At 44.1% G+C, this 16327-nt stretch overlaps 1 protein-coding gene across 1 annotated transcript in view; it reads left to right on the top strand.

Moving 5' to 3' along the window:
* The window catches only part of hk2 (hexokinase 2), a 75501-nt gene extending 64669 nt beyond the window's left edge, over positions 1-10832 (top strand). Inside the window, exons 15-18 of the mRNA XM_080003566.1 lie at positions 1208-1391; positions 1777-1932; positions 3487-3723; positions 10254-10832. Of these exons, the coding sequence (XP_079859692.1) occupies positions 1208-1391; positions 1777-1932; positions 3487-3723; positions 10254-10398 (722 nt within the window). The 3' untranslated portion in view covers positions 10399-10832. The remainder of the gene's footprint in view (positions 1-1207; positions 1392-1776; positions 1933-3486; positions 3724-10253) is intronic.
* Positions 10833-16327: the final 5495 nt, after the last annotated feature.

Raw genomic sequence — 16327 nt, 5'->3', positions numbered from 1 at the left:
AGCCTCTACATGGCGACTCAGTCCCTCAATCCCATAGGTTTTCTATTGGATTCAGGTCTGGAGAAAGTGCAGGCCACTCCATTTGAGGTGCCCCAGTCTCCAGCAGCCGTTCCCTAATGATGCCACCTCCATGAGGTGGAGCATTGTCGTCCATGAATATGAAATGAGGTCTGTGTTGTTCATGCAGGGGCACAATGAGTGGGTTAATGATGTTATTCAGGTAGTATGGGCTTGTCACTGTACCATTCACAAAGTGTAGGGCAGTTCTGTATTGACTAGACACATCTGCCCACACTGTAACACCACCACCAAAGGCTCGTCTGGTGACAACAGTGGCTGATGCATAGCGCTCTCCTTGACGTCTCCAACATCGTTGGCGGCCATCTTTTCTGCTCAACGTGAATCGACTTTCATCAGAGAACAGCACTGAGGCCACTGGTCCCTCGTCCAGTGTAAATGCTCCCTGGCCCATGCAAGACGATGATGCCTGTGCCTGGTGGTGTGGTCAGGTTCCCTTGCAGGTCGTCTAGCACGCAGACCACGTTGATGTCAACGGTTTTGAATGGTCTGACGTGACACTTGGTTGCCTCTCACCTCCCTCAAATGTGCCTGGAGTTGAGTGGCATTCATCATCCGGTTCCGCAGGGCACTGTTCACAATGAAGCGGTCATCAGTGTGGGATGTGGCCAAAGGACGTCCACTTCTATGCCTTTCTGTGACTCTTCCAGTCTCTCTGTATCTCTGTTGCAACCTGCTGATGACACTCTGTGACACTCTAAGCTCAGTGGCCACTTCCCTCTGAGAACATCCTGTTTGAAGCCTTGCAATGGCGAGGTACTGTTGATCAATTGTTTGGTGTCGTCTTGGTCTCATGATGTCAAAATGTGAACAGCATGATGAAGAGGACTGTTTAAATACCAATTCTAATGCAACCAGGAAATGTATTGGTCGATTCATGGATCAAACACCTTTTGTGAATTTTGCTGTTCAGCTTGTTGTTAGAGAACAGCAAGTTGTGCGAAAAGTACTGAAACATTGAACAGTTGGACATGTGCATTTAAAAGTTCAGAGAAGGTCAAATTAGTCCGAAGAATCCCTGTAATGTGGAGGATTGGCCAATCACCCTGAGAATCAACTTTCTAATCTACCGTTACATGTGCTTTGCAGTGACCTTTTCCTTTGAATTTTGCTTATCATGCCATTTAAGGTACAGGGACAAATGCCTGCTACATGGAGGAAATGGAAAACGTGGAGCTTGTGGAGGGCGATGAAGGCCGCATGTGTATCAACATGGAGTGGGGCGCGTTTGGCGACAATGGTGAGCTGGACGACTTGTGCACAGAGTTTGACCGCATCGTAGACGACAACTCCTACAACCCAGGCAAACAGAGGTATGGACTAGGGACAGATATTCTAAGTTAGGATATAAAAATGTAATAAATGTGGAAGCATCGGTTTTGAAAATACGTTGAGAGAAAAAAAAATCCACAAAGGAACACGAATCTCGAAATATCTAATTTTCCTTCTAGAAAGGTTTTTTCAACTTATTTTGTCAGCTTGTGGCGATTTTAGAAATGCGCGACAATGCGGGTTTCTCTCTCTCTCTGTGTGTGTGTGTGTGTGTGTGTGTGTGTGTGTGTGTGTGTGTGTGTGTGTGTGTGTGTGTGTGTGTGTGTGTGTGTGTGTGTGTGTGTGTGTGTGTGTGTGTGTGTGTGTGTGTGTGTGTGTGTGTGTGTGTGTGTGTGCGTGTGTGTGTGTTCTTTCTGTGCTCCTCAGATATGAGAAGATGATCAGTGGCATGTACCTGGGCGAGGTGGTGAGGAATGTCCTGCTGGAGTTCACTGCCAAGGGTCTGCTGTTCAGAGGCAAGCTGTCTGAGCGGCTCAAGACCAGGGGCATCTTTGAAACCAAGTTCCTGTCGCAGATCGAGAGGTGGGTGCTTTACACTGTCCCGAGGGGCAGTTCATGAAAACGTCACAATTCACTCATCAAGTCACGTTCTCTGAGATCCGAAGTTCTTCTAAGCACTTTCCTCAAGGTCGTGTTATGGGCACTGACGTCAGCCACCAATGTTGCAGCTAAACCTCCGTTCTGGCATGAAGGTCCTATGTGCCACACCATGTAATCAAAATCTTGTTTATTCAGCCTTTTGCTGTATTTGTACATACAAAAACAAAATTAAATAATCAAATTGTATCTACAAATAGTGCAAGACTGATTTTTTTACAAACATTTCTTCCCCTATGGCCCCTAAAAGTCTTATCATCAGTCTGAAACCCTCCAGTCCAATGAGGTTCTTCAAGTTGGGCAGTGTTTTTTTTTGTTTTTTGTTGTTTCTTTTTTTCCAGTCATAATAAAAAAAACATAAAAAAGATTGGAGCTTACAAAAATGCACAGGGATCACATTTCAAATAGGAATTATAAATAAGGGGAAACCTAAATATAAATTTATGTGTGAATCGTTCGAACATGGACACAAACTCGGCTCTCCATGCTCCCCGATCGCTGTGCTCCGTTCCTCCAAATAAAACAGCTAATAACAGTGTGGAGACGGGGCACAGAGGAATGGGGCACGAGTAGGGATGGGTATCTTTACGATTTTAGAGGTACTACTACTCTTATCAATACTGCTTATCGATCTGGTACTTTAACGGTACTCTTATCGGTTCTTTATTTTTATTTTCAAGATAAACTAAAACAAATTGAGAGCAGAATTTACACTTCTTTATTTTCTGTGCATTACGCATGGAGAGGGGGCGATTGGTGCGCAATCTGTGCTCACCATGCCATTGTCACTCACTCAGAGCAGTGTCTCTTCGTGCGTGTTAGAGCCAGGCAGGCAGCCGGCCCCACCCCCCCGCATATATCTCCATTCTGCCAATCGAGCTGGAGAGACGAGATGTCTCTTCTGATAATAGCGAAAATGCTTCTTAGACAAATATCTTAATCGAATTGCAAGTTAGAAGCCAGTTTTTTAGCCTAAATAAATAGAAAATAACGGTCGGTACCCAACCAAGGCACAGGCAATTGCTAGTGCCCCTTTCTGCTTTGCCCCCCCTTGCTGAATAGTCAAATATTCACAGTGAACAGCTGAATCGGATTCGACTGACAAAGTTCTGTGTCAGGTACACCCCTGTGGAATATCTGTCAAATCAGCCTCTTTTGCAGGGGAGTACTGAAAAATACCTTCTAAAATTAGATCAAGATCCTGTTTTTCAGAGCTCCCTTCACAACTTATTTCCAATCCTGTTGTTTTTCTTCAAGCACTAATCGTTCTCTCTACTGAAGTCTCTCACCCTCGTGAACAGATATGTCCTTAGCGGTCCTTAAATTCAATTCATATTCTAGTTTGGGACTGTGGGCATCGTCAGTAGACTAGCCTTACAATGAAAACCCCACAACAAACAAAACAAAGCATAATCAATAATGCGAAAGCATCCTAATCGTCCTTTCTGTCGTCCTCCTTTGCTTTTCTGTGTGGAGCAGCGACCGCCTGGCCCTGCGGCAGGTGCGCTCCATCCTGCAGCACCTGGGCCTGACCAGCTCCACGTGTGACGACAGCATCCTGGTGAAGGAGGTGTGCAGTGTGGTGGCCCGCCGTGCGGCACAGCTCTGCGGCGCCGGCCTTGCCGCTGTGGTGGACAAGGTGCGCCGGAACCGCCGGCTGGAGCAACTGCGGATCACTGTGGGAGTGGACGGCACCTTGTACAAACTTCACCCACAGTAAGGACACATCACACGAAAAAAGTCAATCGGGCCTTAGACTGTTCCTCATACATGTAGAACTAACTTTTGCAAAAGCATCTTCCCCCTCCACCAATTCTTTAGGGTAGGAAGGAATTGTCCCAATTTTTAGATCAGCACTCAATTTTGAGTTGGCAAATATGCATGGCTCATGCACACTACAGTACCCAGTCATTTCACAACAACGTACATAAAACAGTACTTGTAGTCACACGCTTGTACATTCAAAGAATGTTTTTCCTTACTGTTGATTTAGTCTGTGGATTTAGCTAGGGGTTGTTTTACTTAAATGTGTGTGCAGTCAGTTGCTCCCAAGCATTGTGGCATACTGTGTGTTTGGTAGAAGAAAAGATCCTTCACTTTGGGCTCGGTACTCTGTGTTTTGATGTAGCCTGGGTCACGTGATAGGGGTGGGACAAATCAGGGAAGGACACGTTGTGACTGAAAAGATCCAATCAGGAAGCATACATGGGTATTTGCGTCATCTTTTTCAAACAATTTACAAAGCATGGTGGAGTCTTGCCCTGCATCGGCAGTGGCATATTACGTGCTACATACTATGTGTGAGTACTATCTTCCAACGCGCTTAAGTATGGGAACAATGTCTTTCCGACATACGACATTGTCACGCATTGTCTTGCCCCCGCAATGCATTATAGGATACGCCTGCCAGTGTAGTGTTTGCATAATATGATATATCACTGAATGTACTGGTATATTCTCTTGCCACCTCTTTGGTTTGGGATGTAAGGAACAAAATCAAATGTGCAAGTTCCCCCCAGAGGTCTCTTTATTTAACATAAATTGTTCAACAAACACCTCCGGGCTCTGGGGAGTGTGTTGTCGGATCCAGCTTCACTGCAAGAGAGGCTTTAAATAATCTCTGTTAATTATGCTCACCTCTTTTAGATGCGTTTGCTCCTCGAACGAGCCACACCTGGCTCTCCACCTAGAGCCAACGCCCCCCTGCCACATATGGTTTGCGCAAATACTGAACACTTATTTGACATAGTAAATAGAAGGAAGGAGGAAAGGAAGGAAATAGTATGCTTAAACATTAAAGAGAGACCGATCAATCAAGAATACAATTTAGCTACTGTCTTGTGGTAAAAATGTATCGACTTTGAGTTTACTGCGAGAAATTTTCTTCTATTCAGTCTGAGATTTTCCAATACCAGCGTCTAGGTGGGTTGCGCACTGCATCCTCAATCTGTTTGTTAGAAGTGATTGAATTTAGCTGAAGGCCTCTTGATTGTCTGCTTCACCCTGAGGGGTTGAACATGATTGTGCAATCACCATCAACTCTGTTGCTGGTGTGTTGACAATATGGTCAGTAATTTCCGGTGTTGTTATTTTTAAAGGCAGGGTGTCCATCCTTTTAGTTTCATCCTAGAATGTAGTTTTACCAAACAGTGTTACATTGTCAGCGCTACACTGTCAAAGATAGTTTAGATCGTTAAAAGAAGCCCCATATGAGGGAGAGACCACAGCTCCCCAGAGGCAACTGCAACAGCTAGATTAGTACAGTTGTAGAAGCGAAAAGTTTAATGATAATATAATTTCAGTTTAATTGGAAGTTCTGCATTGCTTATTTTACTGAAGTATCTAACCCTAGTGTCAACTGTAAATACAGTATTTTATTGTGGAAAAATATAAAAATGTCAGCAAGGTAGAAAAGCAATGATACATTTTAAGACAAAATAGTGAAATCAAACTCAAACAATGTGTCACACATTGTCATTAATTGTCTGATATATAGAAAATTAGAAAATATATACTGTATTTCTTCACATAGTGACCGGAGATTTTATTTACCTCAACTGCAGAGGGTACTAGGCATTTATTGGAAGCAGGCTTACATTAGAGACAGGCTTTTATATCTTAAACCAAACCAAAACTCTCTCTTTGAATTGTAAATCAAACTTCCGTCTGGGTGCCCTGTCTGCTGTTGGTAATTGCAGTTAAAATTGCGGGGTTGGGGGTGCGAGTCCTTCAAGTAAGTCGAATCAGAATCACTCGCACCCCTCCCTGCAGACCCTGGTCCGACGGAGTGTTGTTCGGAGTAGGATTGCTGTGCGAGTGTATGTGTTCTAAGCTAATGTTAGGGGGATTACAATTTTGGGCCGGATGAGAAGCACGCTTGGGCAGGAGCGTGACAGGCAAGATGGCAGCTGCCAGCCGCATCCCCACCCACATAGCCTGCACTCTGCCCATCCCGCAAGCCCTCGGTCTATTGTGTGGTGTATGTGCTGAGTATGAGTTTTGGCACTGGGAGAGAGGCAAATCACGACCGGATCGATCCAGGGGCGCAGCAGGCCGGGGAGCAACCACGCAGACCCCCTCCCCCCGGACCCAACCGTGCCCCAATGCGCCCGCTATGTCGGGCAGCTGGTCAGCCCCCAGCCGCTGAGCATGTGGACTACAGAACGGAGGGCGGCAGACGGCACCGCCACCCACAGCCCGACCCCCCAGCGACGAGGGCCCTGTGCACCGAGAGCGCCAAAGGGCAGATCCCCCGGCAGCCTGGTGTGACGACAGGAGACCGCCCCCCACGAAGGAGGCCACATGGTGAGCCCCGCGCCTAGCACAGCCAGCCAGTTCAGGACCCAGGTTGACAGGACCAGACGGAACGCCTTACCAGCCCGGGCAGGACGGGCCAACCCCACCCCCCCACGGGACGCAGAAGGACACCCAAGCCCAGCCACCCCGCCCACAGGCCGGGCGACCCCAGCAGCGCGCCGACCACAGGGCCGAGACCCGAACCAGCGACCCACACCCCCTGCCCCCAACCCCAGCCCCAGAACCCACAACCATGCCCCGAACCAACACACGGATGCCAGCTGCAGGACCTCCCCGGAGAACGTCCCCCACGTCCCCCACCCCCGGCCAGCTCAACTCAGGTAAAGGAGCGGGCACAACCACCCAGACTTCCTAACTTCCCCGTGGGGCCCCGGGATCCCCCAAGAACACAGGCCCATGCACCACAAATGTCCACAGAGCCGCCAGGGTGTCCACCCAACCGCAGAGCCCCGGCAGACCAGGAGGACCCCCACATGCCCCAAATCACCACGACATTGCACCGACTTAGGTATTAAAGTATGGAGTATTAAATGATGGAGTTATGTCAGTGATCAACATTGTTTTTGGATATTGCCAATAGTTTTTCCATTAAGAGTAACTAATTGCAACCATTGGGATGTGGTGAGATTGTCTCTCTTTTTCCAATTGAGTAATATTGTTTTCTTGGCAATTGTTAAGGCGATCAAAATGGGTTGGTGGTGTTTCAGTGGTGGGTCGACTGAGGAGAGGTCACAGAGAAAACATATAGACGGGGAGACTGGAATGCTGTGACTCAGAAGGGTTGATAGCTTCTTTGTGATGTTGGTCCAGAATGCTAGGATAGGTGGGCAGAGCCAAAAGGCAGTAGTCATCTCTGGTATCAAGGGAACAGTGAGAGCCAATGTCTTCAGCCACAAAACCCATTTTGAACATTTTATGTTCTGTGATATGGACTCTGTGCAAGATCTTATATTGGATGAGTTGCATTTTGGAGTTGCGGGTGTGCTGGAAAGTGTGTTAAAATGGTTAAGAGTGATTTATTCAAAGATGATCGACAGCTCTTTCCCATCTCATTGTAGGTAGAGATAAGGTGTCATCTGTTTTTAATAAAAGTTTGTATATTCTGGAAAAGGGATTTTTCAAGTTACCGATATGAGTGAGATGTTCAATCATTTGAGGTGGTTGTAGGATGTTGTTCGTCAATTTGATTTTAACTTTTAGAGACTGCTGTATTTGAAGGAATTGAAGGAAGCCGTGGCCAGCGATATTATACCTTTGGGTTAAGGTTGGGATGGATATAAGCAAATTGTTTTCAAAAATGTGTTCCAGATGAGTAAGTCCTTGTCATTTCCAAGACCTGAAGATTATTGGTCTGTTTTTAACCAGAAAATCAGTTTTGTACCAGTTTGGCGTGAATTTGTTTGGAGATAGTGTGTTGAATTTGAGGAATTTCCACCAGGCTGACAGAGTCGTTGCAATGAATGGTTTTTAAAGCAATTATGTTTCCTTATTTATTCAGTAAGGAATGGGAGATCAGATATTGATAAATCCTGACATTCTGTTTGTTCAATGTCTCACTATCCATGGGCCAATTGTTGCTCTGGTTGTTACCATTTAATTATAAATTGAAGATGGTTAGCTAGATAGTAGTATCTAAAGTTTGGGGCTGCTAGGCCTCCACAGTCTTTGTTTTTCTGTAGTGTTACTAGTTTTATTCTCGGTTTCTTGTATTTCAAATAAAATTTGTTGACTATTGAGTCTAGAGTATGAAACCAATGTACTGTTGGTTGCACTGGGTTCATTGAAAATACATTGTTTATTTTTGGAAATATATTCATTTTCACTGCTGCTATCCTACCAATTAGTGAGATTGGTAGGTGGTTCCATCGAATGAGGACTTCTTCAATGAATTTGAGCAATGGAGTGAAGTTAAGGGTAAACAAATCTGATAGATTGGTAGAGTTATCAATACCAAGGTATCTAATATTTCCCGTTGTGATGTTTCAGTGAAGTTTCTGGGTTGCAGCATTGCAGTCCCCCCACTGAGTGGTAATACTGTGGTTTGGGCTGTGGACTGGAATTTAGATATAAGATTGAACACCTCTGGTAGGGATGATATTGGGTTCCGTAACAAGATATCATCTGCATACAAACTGATTTTGTGAACAGAGTTTCCTGTTTGTATGCCTAGAATATTACTGTTTTGACGGATGGCCGCTGCGAGGGGTTCAATAAAGATGACGAATAGTAAAGGGGAGAGCGGACATCCTTGTCTTGTGCCGCGTTGTAGAGTCAAACGCTGTGAAGTGTAACTATTGGTGATGACAGAAGTAGATGGAGAGTTGTAGAGGATTCTGATCCATTGAATGAGTGACTCTCCAAAGCCAAATTTGCTGAGGATTGAAAAGAGATATGTCCAATAAACTCTGTCAAATGCTTTTTCGGCATCCAAAGAGGCAATAATAGTATTAAAGTTCCTTTGAGATATGCTGATCCGACTGAATAAACGACGCATATTGCTGGATGAGTGTCTGCCTTTGACAAAGCCTGTTTGATCTGGGTGAATTATAAATGGAATTACTTTTTCAATTCTGTTGGTTAGTGTTTTGCTTATAATCTTGAGAGTTTGCAATTAATAAGGCTTATGGGTTTATAACTGCGGGTGAGGGTTGGGTCCTTATTGGGTTTGAGCAAAACCAAAATGAAAGCAGTATTCATCTGTGGAGGCATGGTGGAGGTTGACTTGACCTCTGTAACCATTCTGATGAATAATGGGGAGATAAGTGGCCAGAAATGTTTATAAAATTCCACTGGGTAGCCATCTGATTTATTGTTGGGCAGAGAAGAGCGCTTTCCTGAGTTCTTCAAGAGTAAGTGGTTGAAATAAGGTGGTAGCCTGCTCTGTCGAAAGTTTAGGAAGGCCAATATCATCAAGGAATGAGTGAATGTTTGATACATTCGATTCATTATCCGAGTGATATAGGTTATTATAAAAGTCTCTAAATATGTTATTGATGTCTTGCATGTCTTGTATGTTATTCTACCCTGTGAATCTTTGATGGCTGAAATAAGTGATTTTTCTCCATCACGTTTCAATTGATTGGCAAGAAATCTACCTGATTTGTCATTGAATTCAAAATAATTTGCTCTTGTTCGTTGCATAAGGAATTGTGTCTTTTGATGGATGATAGTATCAAGTTGAGATGTAATTGTTCGGATCTCATTTCGGATTTGCTCAGAGGATGAGTGGGCTTGTTTGGAGTGCAACTCCTTTAGGCGCTGTTTGAGTTTATTTTGCATTCTTGTCCATTCTTTTCTTGTGAGTGGAGAATGAAATAATACTGCCTGAGCTTTTTCCCAAAGTAAGGATGGTGATATTTCTGGGGATATTTCATTAGGTTCAGTGAAGGAACTCCCTGGTGTTTCCAATGCTGCTGCAACAAACTTTTAGATGTTGATATGGAAGAGCAAAGGTGCATTGCTTTTGATGCTTCAATGTCTGCTTTAGGTGCTATAATGCTTCAAGGCAGACAGAATCTCCCAGCCTCTCAGGTTGTTGTAGTAGAGCTTTCTTCACGTCTCATCTCAGGAGGTCAGGCCCCTGAATATCCTTCTGCAGCCACTCCAACGGAGCTGTGCAGCAGATCTGCTGGAATGGTTTATGTTTGACTCCCTGGGGTTTCAAATAATGCTCCCTACCAGAGTAGGGATAACAGTAGCCTGACCGTAGTCATTTGCAAAATTGTTAGATTTCACAATCGCATGTTTCCATCCAAATGAATGGTCAATTTAAGTCAATGTTAGAAATATTCCCAAAAAAATGAATTTCTACCTTCTCCATAAAAGAAGGTAGACATTATATTATTATTCTAGCTATATATTTGGATGACAATCGTCAACTAACTAATCGTCAACTCCTCTGCTTTTTCATCCTCGCCCCACCCACGCAGTTTCTCCACCATCATGCGCGAGACGGTGCAGGACCTGGCGCCCCAGTGTGAGGTGACTGTCCTCCAGTCGGAGGACGGCAGCGGTAAGGGAGCAGCGCTGATCACGGCGGTGGCCTGCAGAATGAGGGATGCCGGGAAGCACTGAAACAGAGTACGGAAGGGACAGTTGTGCTGTCTGTCATGTTGGCGACAGTCGATGGGAGGGTTGCAATTCTTCGGTTCCTATTAGTTTTGTTTGACATTTGTATGTGCCCGATATGTGAACAAATGAATTAAATTTGAATGTGTTGACATTAGAAAGCAATCTGTCCCATCTAAATTAAAAATGCAGTTTTTGAGTCTAACCTGCGTGTTCGTCGAAAACACGAGGAAACACGCTTCATTTATGGAGCTGGGAAATCTGCCCCATATTTTGATCCAATAGTATATGAATTTTATGATGGCCACTAGACTTTGCACTATGGTTTCTGCCAAAGACTCCCCATCTCTTTATGTCCTTTAGTCTTCTCATGTTTTGACTGCCCTGGCAATAATTTATTTTTAACTGCTGCAGAAAAATATTAAACTATTACCTCTAAATGTGTCACGTGTGTTGTTTTTATAAATGGCTGTCACATTCAAGTGAATATTCTCGGACATTCGAGTTACTACTTTCTACTGATACTGTATATCTGCTGCTGAAAGGAAGAGACATTTCATCAACGATGCAGGGGACTTTTCCTCAGCCCTGGTTTTATTCTGCTTGAAGCAATGTTCCATTGCAAATTGGCACTGGCAGCGAATCGTGGAGACGCTGTCAATAAAACGTCTGCAGAAATTGCAATATTCCAATCATTCTAAGTCACGAATTACGAAAAACACAATTGTAAAATAGAGCTGCAGCCAGAGTATTTGTCCTCTGAAAATTATGTTTCCCCTGGGTCCAAATGTAATGAGGTTGAAGTTCCAAACTTTGAATCTCAATCAGAGATCAGACTTGGAAATCCCATGTTTTGTGATCAAGGATAAGATAAACCAGAAAGATGTTGTCCCAGTATTTAAAAAAAAAAAAAAAAAATGTAGGATAGGATCACCCTGATCCAGATTAAGATTTTACAAGATTACCACATCCTGATTATCAGTGCTTTAAACCTACATAGCTTGACCTACTGGAAGTAAAGAACAGAATAAGGAAGACTAGCAGTATAGACATTTAGAGCCATAAATTCAGAAATAAGTAAGTTAAAAATATATATATGCTATATTATATTTTGGTCAATCCGATTAAGTTTAAACAAAATATAAAAACAATCTAATACAGCAACAACAACAAATACATTTCAAGGCTCCTCTTAATTTAAAGGCAGAGCATTCCCAAAGTGTGCTTTGAGAAGCTGAGGTCTGGCTTCTGTTTGCTGAAGCAGCATAAGCTTTATTTGTTCCTTTTGGAGACACATTTGCAACTCTGCCCTCTCCGTCTCACACTTTCATAGGCATCCGATTCCCTCTGATCTGGATACCTGCCGTGCTTGAACCTCTTCCTTGGACATGGTTGTGGTGTACTCGTAGCTGAGGGTCCAGCTTTGGTATCCCAGTGCAGTGATTGGGAATTCTGGCCACCAGTGATGTCTATAACCACATCTCTGCGTTTGCCCCTTTTATAGGGCTTGTGACCCATCTGGGTTTTTGGCTTGGCTGTGGTCGCCTTCTGTTTTTGGATTTTTCCACCTCAACTTGACTTGGTCCACTATCCTCTTCTGTCCAGAACCTGTTGCATTAACATTGGCGGTTATCTCCATCCTATATTCAACATATAACAGATGAACTTCATACCTGCTGACATGAACTGCATTGTATATCTTGTCAGGAGGCCACAACTGCAACTGGAGTCATGCACTGACAGTGGAATAACTGGTCTTCATTGTTTTGCGCTTCTATCCGTCTGGAGCCTTCTACTAAGGTATGGCTGCTTTATACTTATGCATTGAATAGCCGCCATAGGTACACAGTGGGTCTCACCGATGTAGCCCGCAAATGGCGCTTCCATAGCTTACCAGCACTAGGGCTGCAGGAACGAAATTACAGACCTGCCTGCACGCATTTTGTGTACCAACTACACAATTCTTAGTGAAAATACGTTGGCACACAATGCCAGCTAAAACTACACAATTTATATATATATATATATATATATATATATATATATATATATATATAAATGTTATTTAATGACGACAATCAATACAAAATAATACCCTACATTTATTGGGTATTTAAACTACATCTCTCGGATTGGACCAGATGCTACGACCTGTGGTTCTGTAAGCCCTCCTTCTCCTCTCACTCAACATCCGCTGATACGCAGCGCACTAAGCGGTACTTTATTATGCACCGAGGTGTAAGGCAGCATTTGTGAGGTAAAATGGGAAGTGGGAGAATTATGATAAAACACAAAAATGTGACCGTAATGTTTACATATAAAACGTGACCTGGTGACCGGAATTGGTCGGTTTTCACCAGCCGATGAGTGTCAGATAAATGTGATTCTGCGCCGGTCAAATGTACATGCCCTATACTGTGCTCATGTACTGTACTTGTAAAAATGCTCCAGTACCGGATACTAACCTTATGTAACGTAGTTGACGCTCAAAACAGAGAGCAAAAGAAAGAAAATGTCAGCTGTTTGGAGGTACTTCAATGCAAACAAAGAAGATTTGATAGATTATTTATCACCTGACAATATTCTAACATTGTACAGAATGCGTATCTACCGCTGTCACAGCGGAGCTCCGCTCGTGATGAAAAGTTTGACTCTTTTTGGGACTCTGTTCTTGACGAGTTACTTAGTAAAACGAGTCGTTGCATTTGATTCATGAGGTTTAATGCAGTGCGGTGAGGGAAGGACGACTTCAAGTGAACGAATGTGAGAAGAGTCGGCCATTTATTTAATTTCCTTATTTTTTTTGTACTGATTGCAATTTATTTGCAACGTACCATATAAATATAATATAAATGTATATTTGCACTCTAAGTGAAAGAGTTTCATTTGAAGTTTGAACTGGACATTTCCACGTTAGTTATATGTTGGATCCTACTAAAACTCAGTGAGAGTTACAGGTTGAATCATACTGAGGTTTGGTGACAGTCCCATATTACACTTTATTGGAACTCAGTGACCGTTTCATGTTCTATTATTGTTCCATAGTGAATAATGAACAATAATAAACAATAATAAACTGTCAAAATCAGCAATCTCACTGTATGTGCAGCTGTCCAATCATGTGAGTGTGATCAGATCATATGATGTATTTGTCATTGACGTACAGCAGATGGGAAATCAGAATCTGCAGGTCAGACTTGGGAATCGGCCAAGAAAATTGGAATTGGTGCATCTCTAGTTGGTCAACATGTTTGGTAACTTTACCAGAAGATGCATTTCAAGGGGCATATCCTAATGAGATTAATTTTGTATACTCTATATAGTTAGCTGTAGAAGCTCGCATACAATGTAATAAGCCTTGTAACGAGATGGCTCAGTGTGAATAACTGATGGAAATATTTAGCTGGAAGTAACTCAAACGCCACAGAGACTTTCTGTTACACTATTGTTGTACTCAAAATATTTTCCCAAGGTTGGCAGATCTGAAATTCAAATAGAATTTGAGTATAAAAAAGATACCACTATCGCCATTCGATTGTGTATTTTTTTTTATAGATAAATACAGGAACTCCTCACTTAACGACCGAGTTCCATTCCCACAACCAGGTCGTTAAGCAAATTGGTTGATAAGCAAGGATCCGTGTTATTTCATGGTAAGGGGGCGTGGCAAAAGCGAACGCTAGTGTAGTGAATACTGACAGACTGCAGGAACGAGACTGAGACCGAGAAAGGTGATGAGATGTTTACAGTGTATATAGTATATAAAGTGTATATAGTATATAAAGGGTGATGTGCGATGAGATGCTTGACGCTGACACGCACGCCGCAGTGTTGTACGCAGCGTACAATACAGACTGGTCAGAGAGCTGGTCGTAAATCCGAACGGTCGTTAAACAGGCAGGTTGTTAAGTGAGGAGTACCTGTAATTGATTATAAATATTTAGGCTAATGTTAGCGAATCAATTCACATGTGATGAGCAAAAAAGTTCAATCCAGTTTGTTGCACAGTGTGTACAAGGGTTCGTGCGCCGTTTACCAGATTGTCCAGTAATTCCATAGATGTGATGATGAAAGTGGGAAATAAACTCAAGATTCAAGATTTTTATTTGTCACATACATATACATACTTCCATACATATATGCAGTGAAATGTAATGCAACGCACCCGGTGATAGCACACAAGAAGTCCTAGGAAAAAGTACAAAAATAAAAAGTAGAAAATTCCTTTCTAATAGACCGACTAACTGACTCCTAAAACGTAATACAGTAAGTGGAATACTTATAGAATAAGATAAAAAATATATAGAATAAAATAAAATAAAAAATAAATTGAAATAAAATGGAATAGGTTGAAGGAATATGGCTATGTATATACAGATATGTGCATTAAAAGTGGCATGTGAATTAAAGTGGCATGTGAATGTGAATAGTGTGAGGTAGTGTTTGGGATAATACAGCACAGTATACAACAGTACGGCGCAGCAATACGGCATCACGAACAACCCTGAACAGTGATACAGTATGCGGTACAGTATGCTACATACAGTACAGTAGGTAGTGGAGCCTAGTGCATGGCTCAGTTAGGACCCCTGGTGAGGTCAGCATTGACAGTTCTGATGGCTTGAGGGAAGAAACTCCGTCTCAGTCTCTCTGTTCTCGCTGCGTGACTGCGGAGGCGCTTGCCTGACCGCAGCAGCTGAAACAGTCCGTTGTTGGGGTGATGAGGATCCTTCATGATCCTACGGGCTCTGCTACTACACCTCCTGGTGTATAACTCCTGCAAGGGGGGGAGGGTAGTTCCAGTGGTACGTTCAGCTGAACGCACCACCCTCTGCAGGGCCCGCCTGTCCTGGGCAGTACAGTTCCCAAACCAGGCAGTGATGTTGCCTGTCAGGATGCTCTCCACTGCTCCAGAGTAGAAGGACTTGAGGATCCTCACCGAGACCCGGAATTTCCTCAGCTGCCTGAGGTGGTAGAGACGCTGCCTCGCCTTTCTCACCAGAGTGTCTGTATGAACAGTCCATGTTAAGTCCTCTGTGATGTGGACTCCCAGATATCTGAAGCTGCTCACCCTATCGACAGAAGTCCCATTAATCCACAACGGCGCGTGCGTCCTCGATTGTGATCCACGCCTAAAGTCCACAATCAGCTCCTTGGTTTTGCTGACGTTCAGGTGGAGGCTGTTGTCCTGGCACCAGAGTGACAGGTCAGCCACCTCCTCGCGGTAGGCCTTCTCATCGCAGTCGGTGATCAGGCCCACGACCACGGTGTCGTCAGCAAACTTGATGATGGTGTTGGAGCTGGACCTGGCCATACAGTCATGTGTGTACAGGGAGTACAGTAGGGGGCTGAGGACGCAGCCCTGGGGGGATCCTGTATTCAGGGTGAGGGAGCTTGACATGTACTTCCCCACCTTGACCACCTGGGGGCGGCCTGTGAGGAAGTCCAGGATCCAGGTGCACAGCGGAGCATTCAATCCTAGCTCCAACAACTTGACAGCCAGTCTGGTGGGGACTATGGTGTTGAAAGCTGAACTATAATCGATGAACAGCATTCTCACATAGGCCCCCTTCTGGCCATCCAGGTGCGTGAGCGTGGTGTGCAGTACCTGAGAGACCGCGTCATCCGTGGATCTGTTCTGCCGGTACGCGAACTGCAACGGGTCCAAGGTGCGGGGGAGGGAGGCGCAGATGTAATCCTTAATCAGCCTCTCGAAACACTTCATGACCACCGAGGTGAGGGCCACCGGACGGTAGTCATTCAGGCAGGTTGGAGAGGCGATCTTCGGGACAGGAACGACGGTGGACCCCTTGAAGCAGGATGGGACCACTGATTCAGCCAGGGAGATGTTGAATATTGTGGTGAACACCGGAGCTAGCTGGTTAGCACAGGTCTTCAGTACTCGTCCAGATATGCCATCTGGACCCGCAGCTTT

Source organism: Zeus faber, assembly GCF_960531495.2.
Source record: "Zeus faber genome assembly, chromosome: 7".
Taxonomy (NCBI): Eukaryota; Metazoa; Chordata; class Actinopteri; order Zeiformes; family Zeidae; genus Zeus; species Zeus faber.
This window is presented reverse-complemented; position numbering and strand designations above follow the sequence as displayed.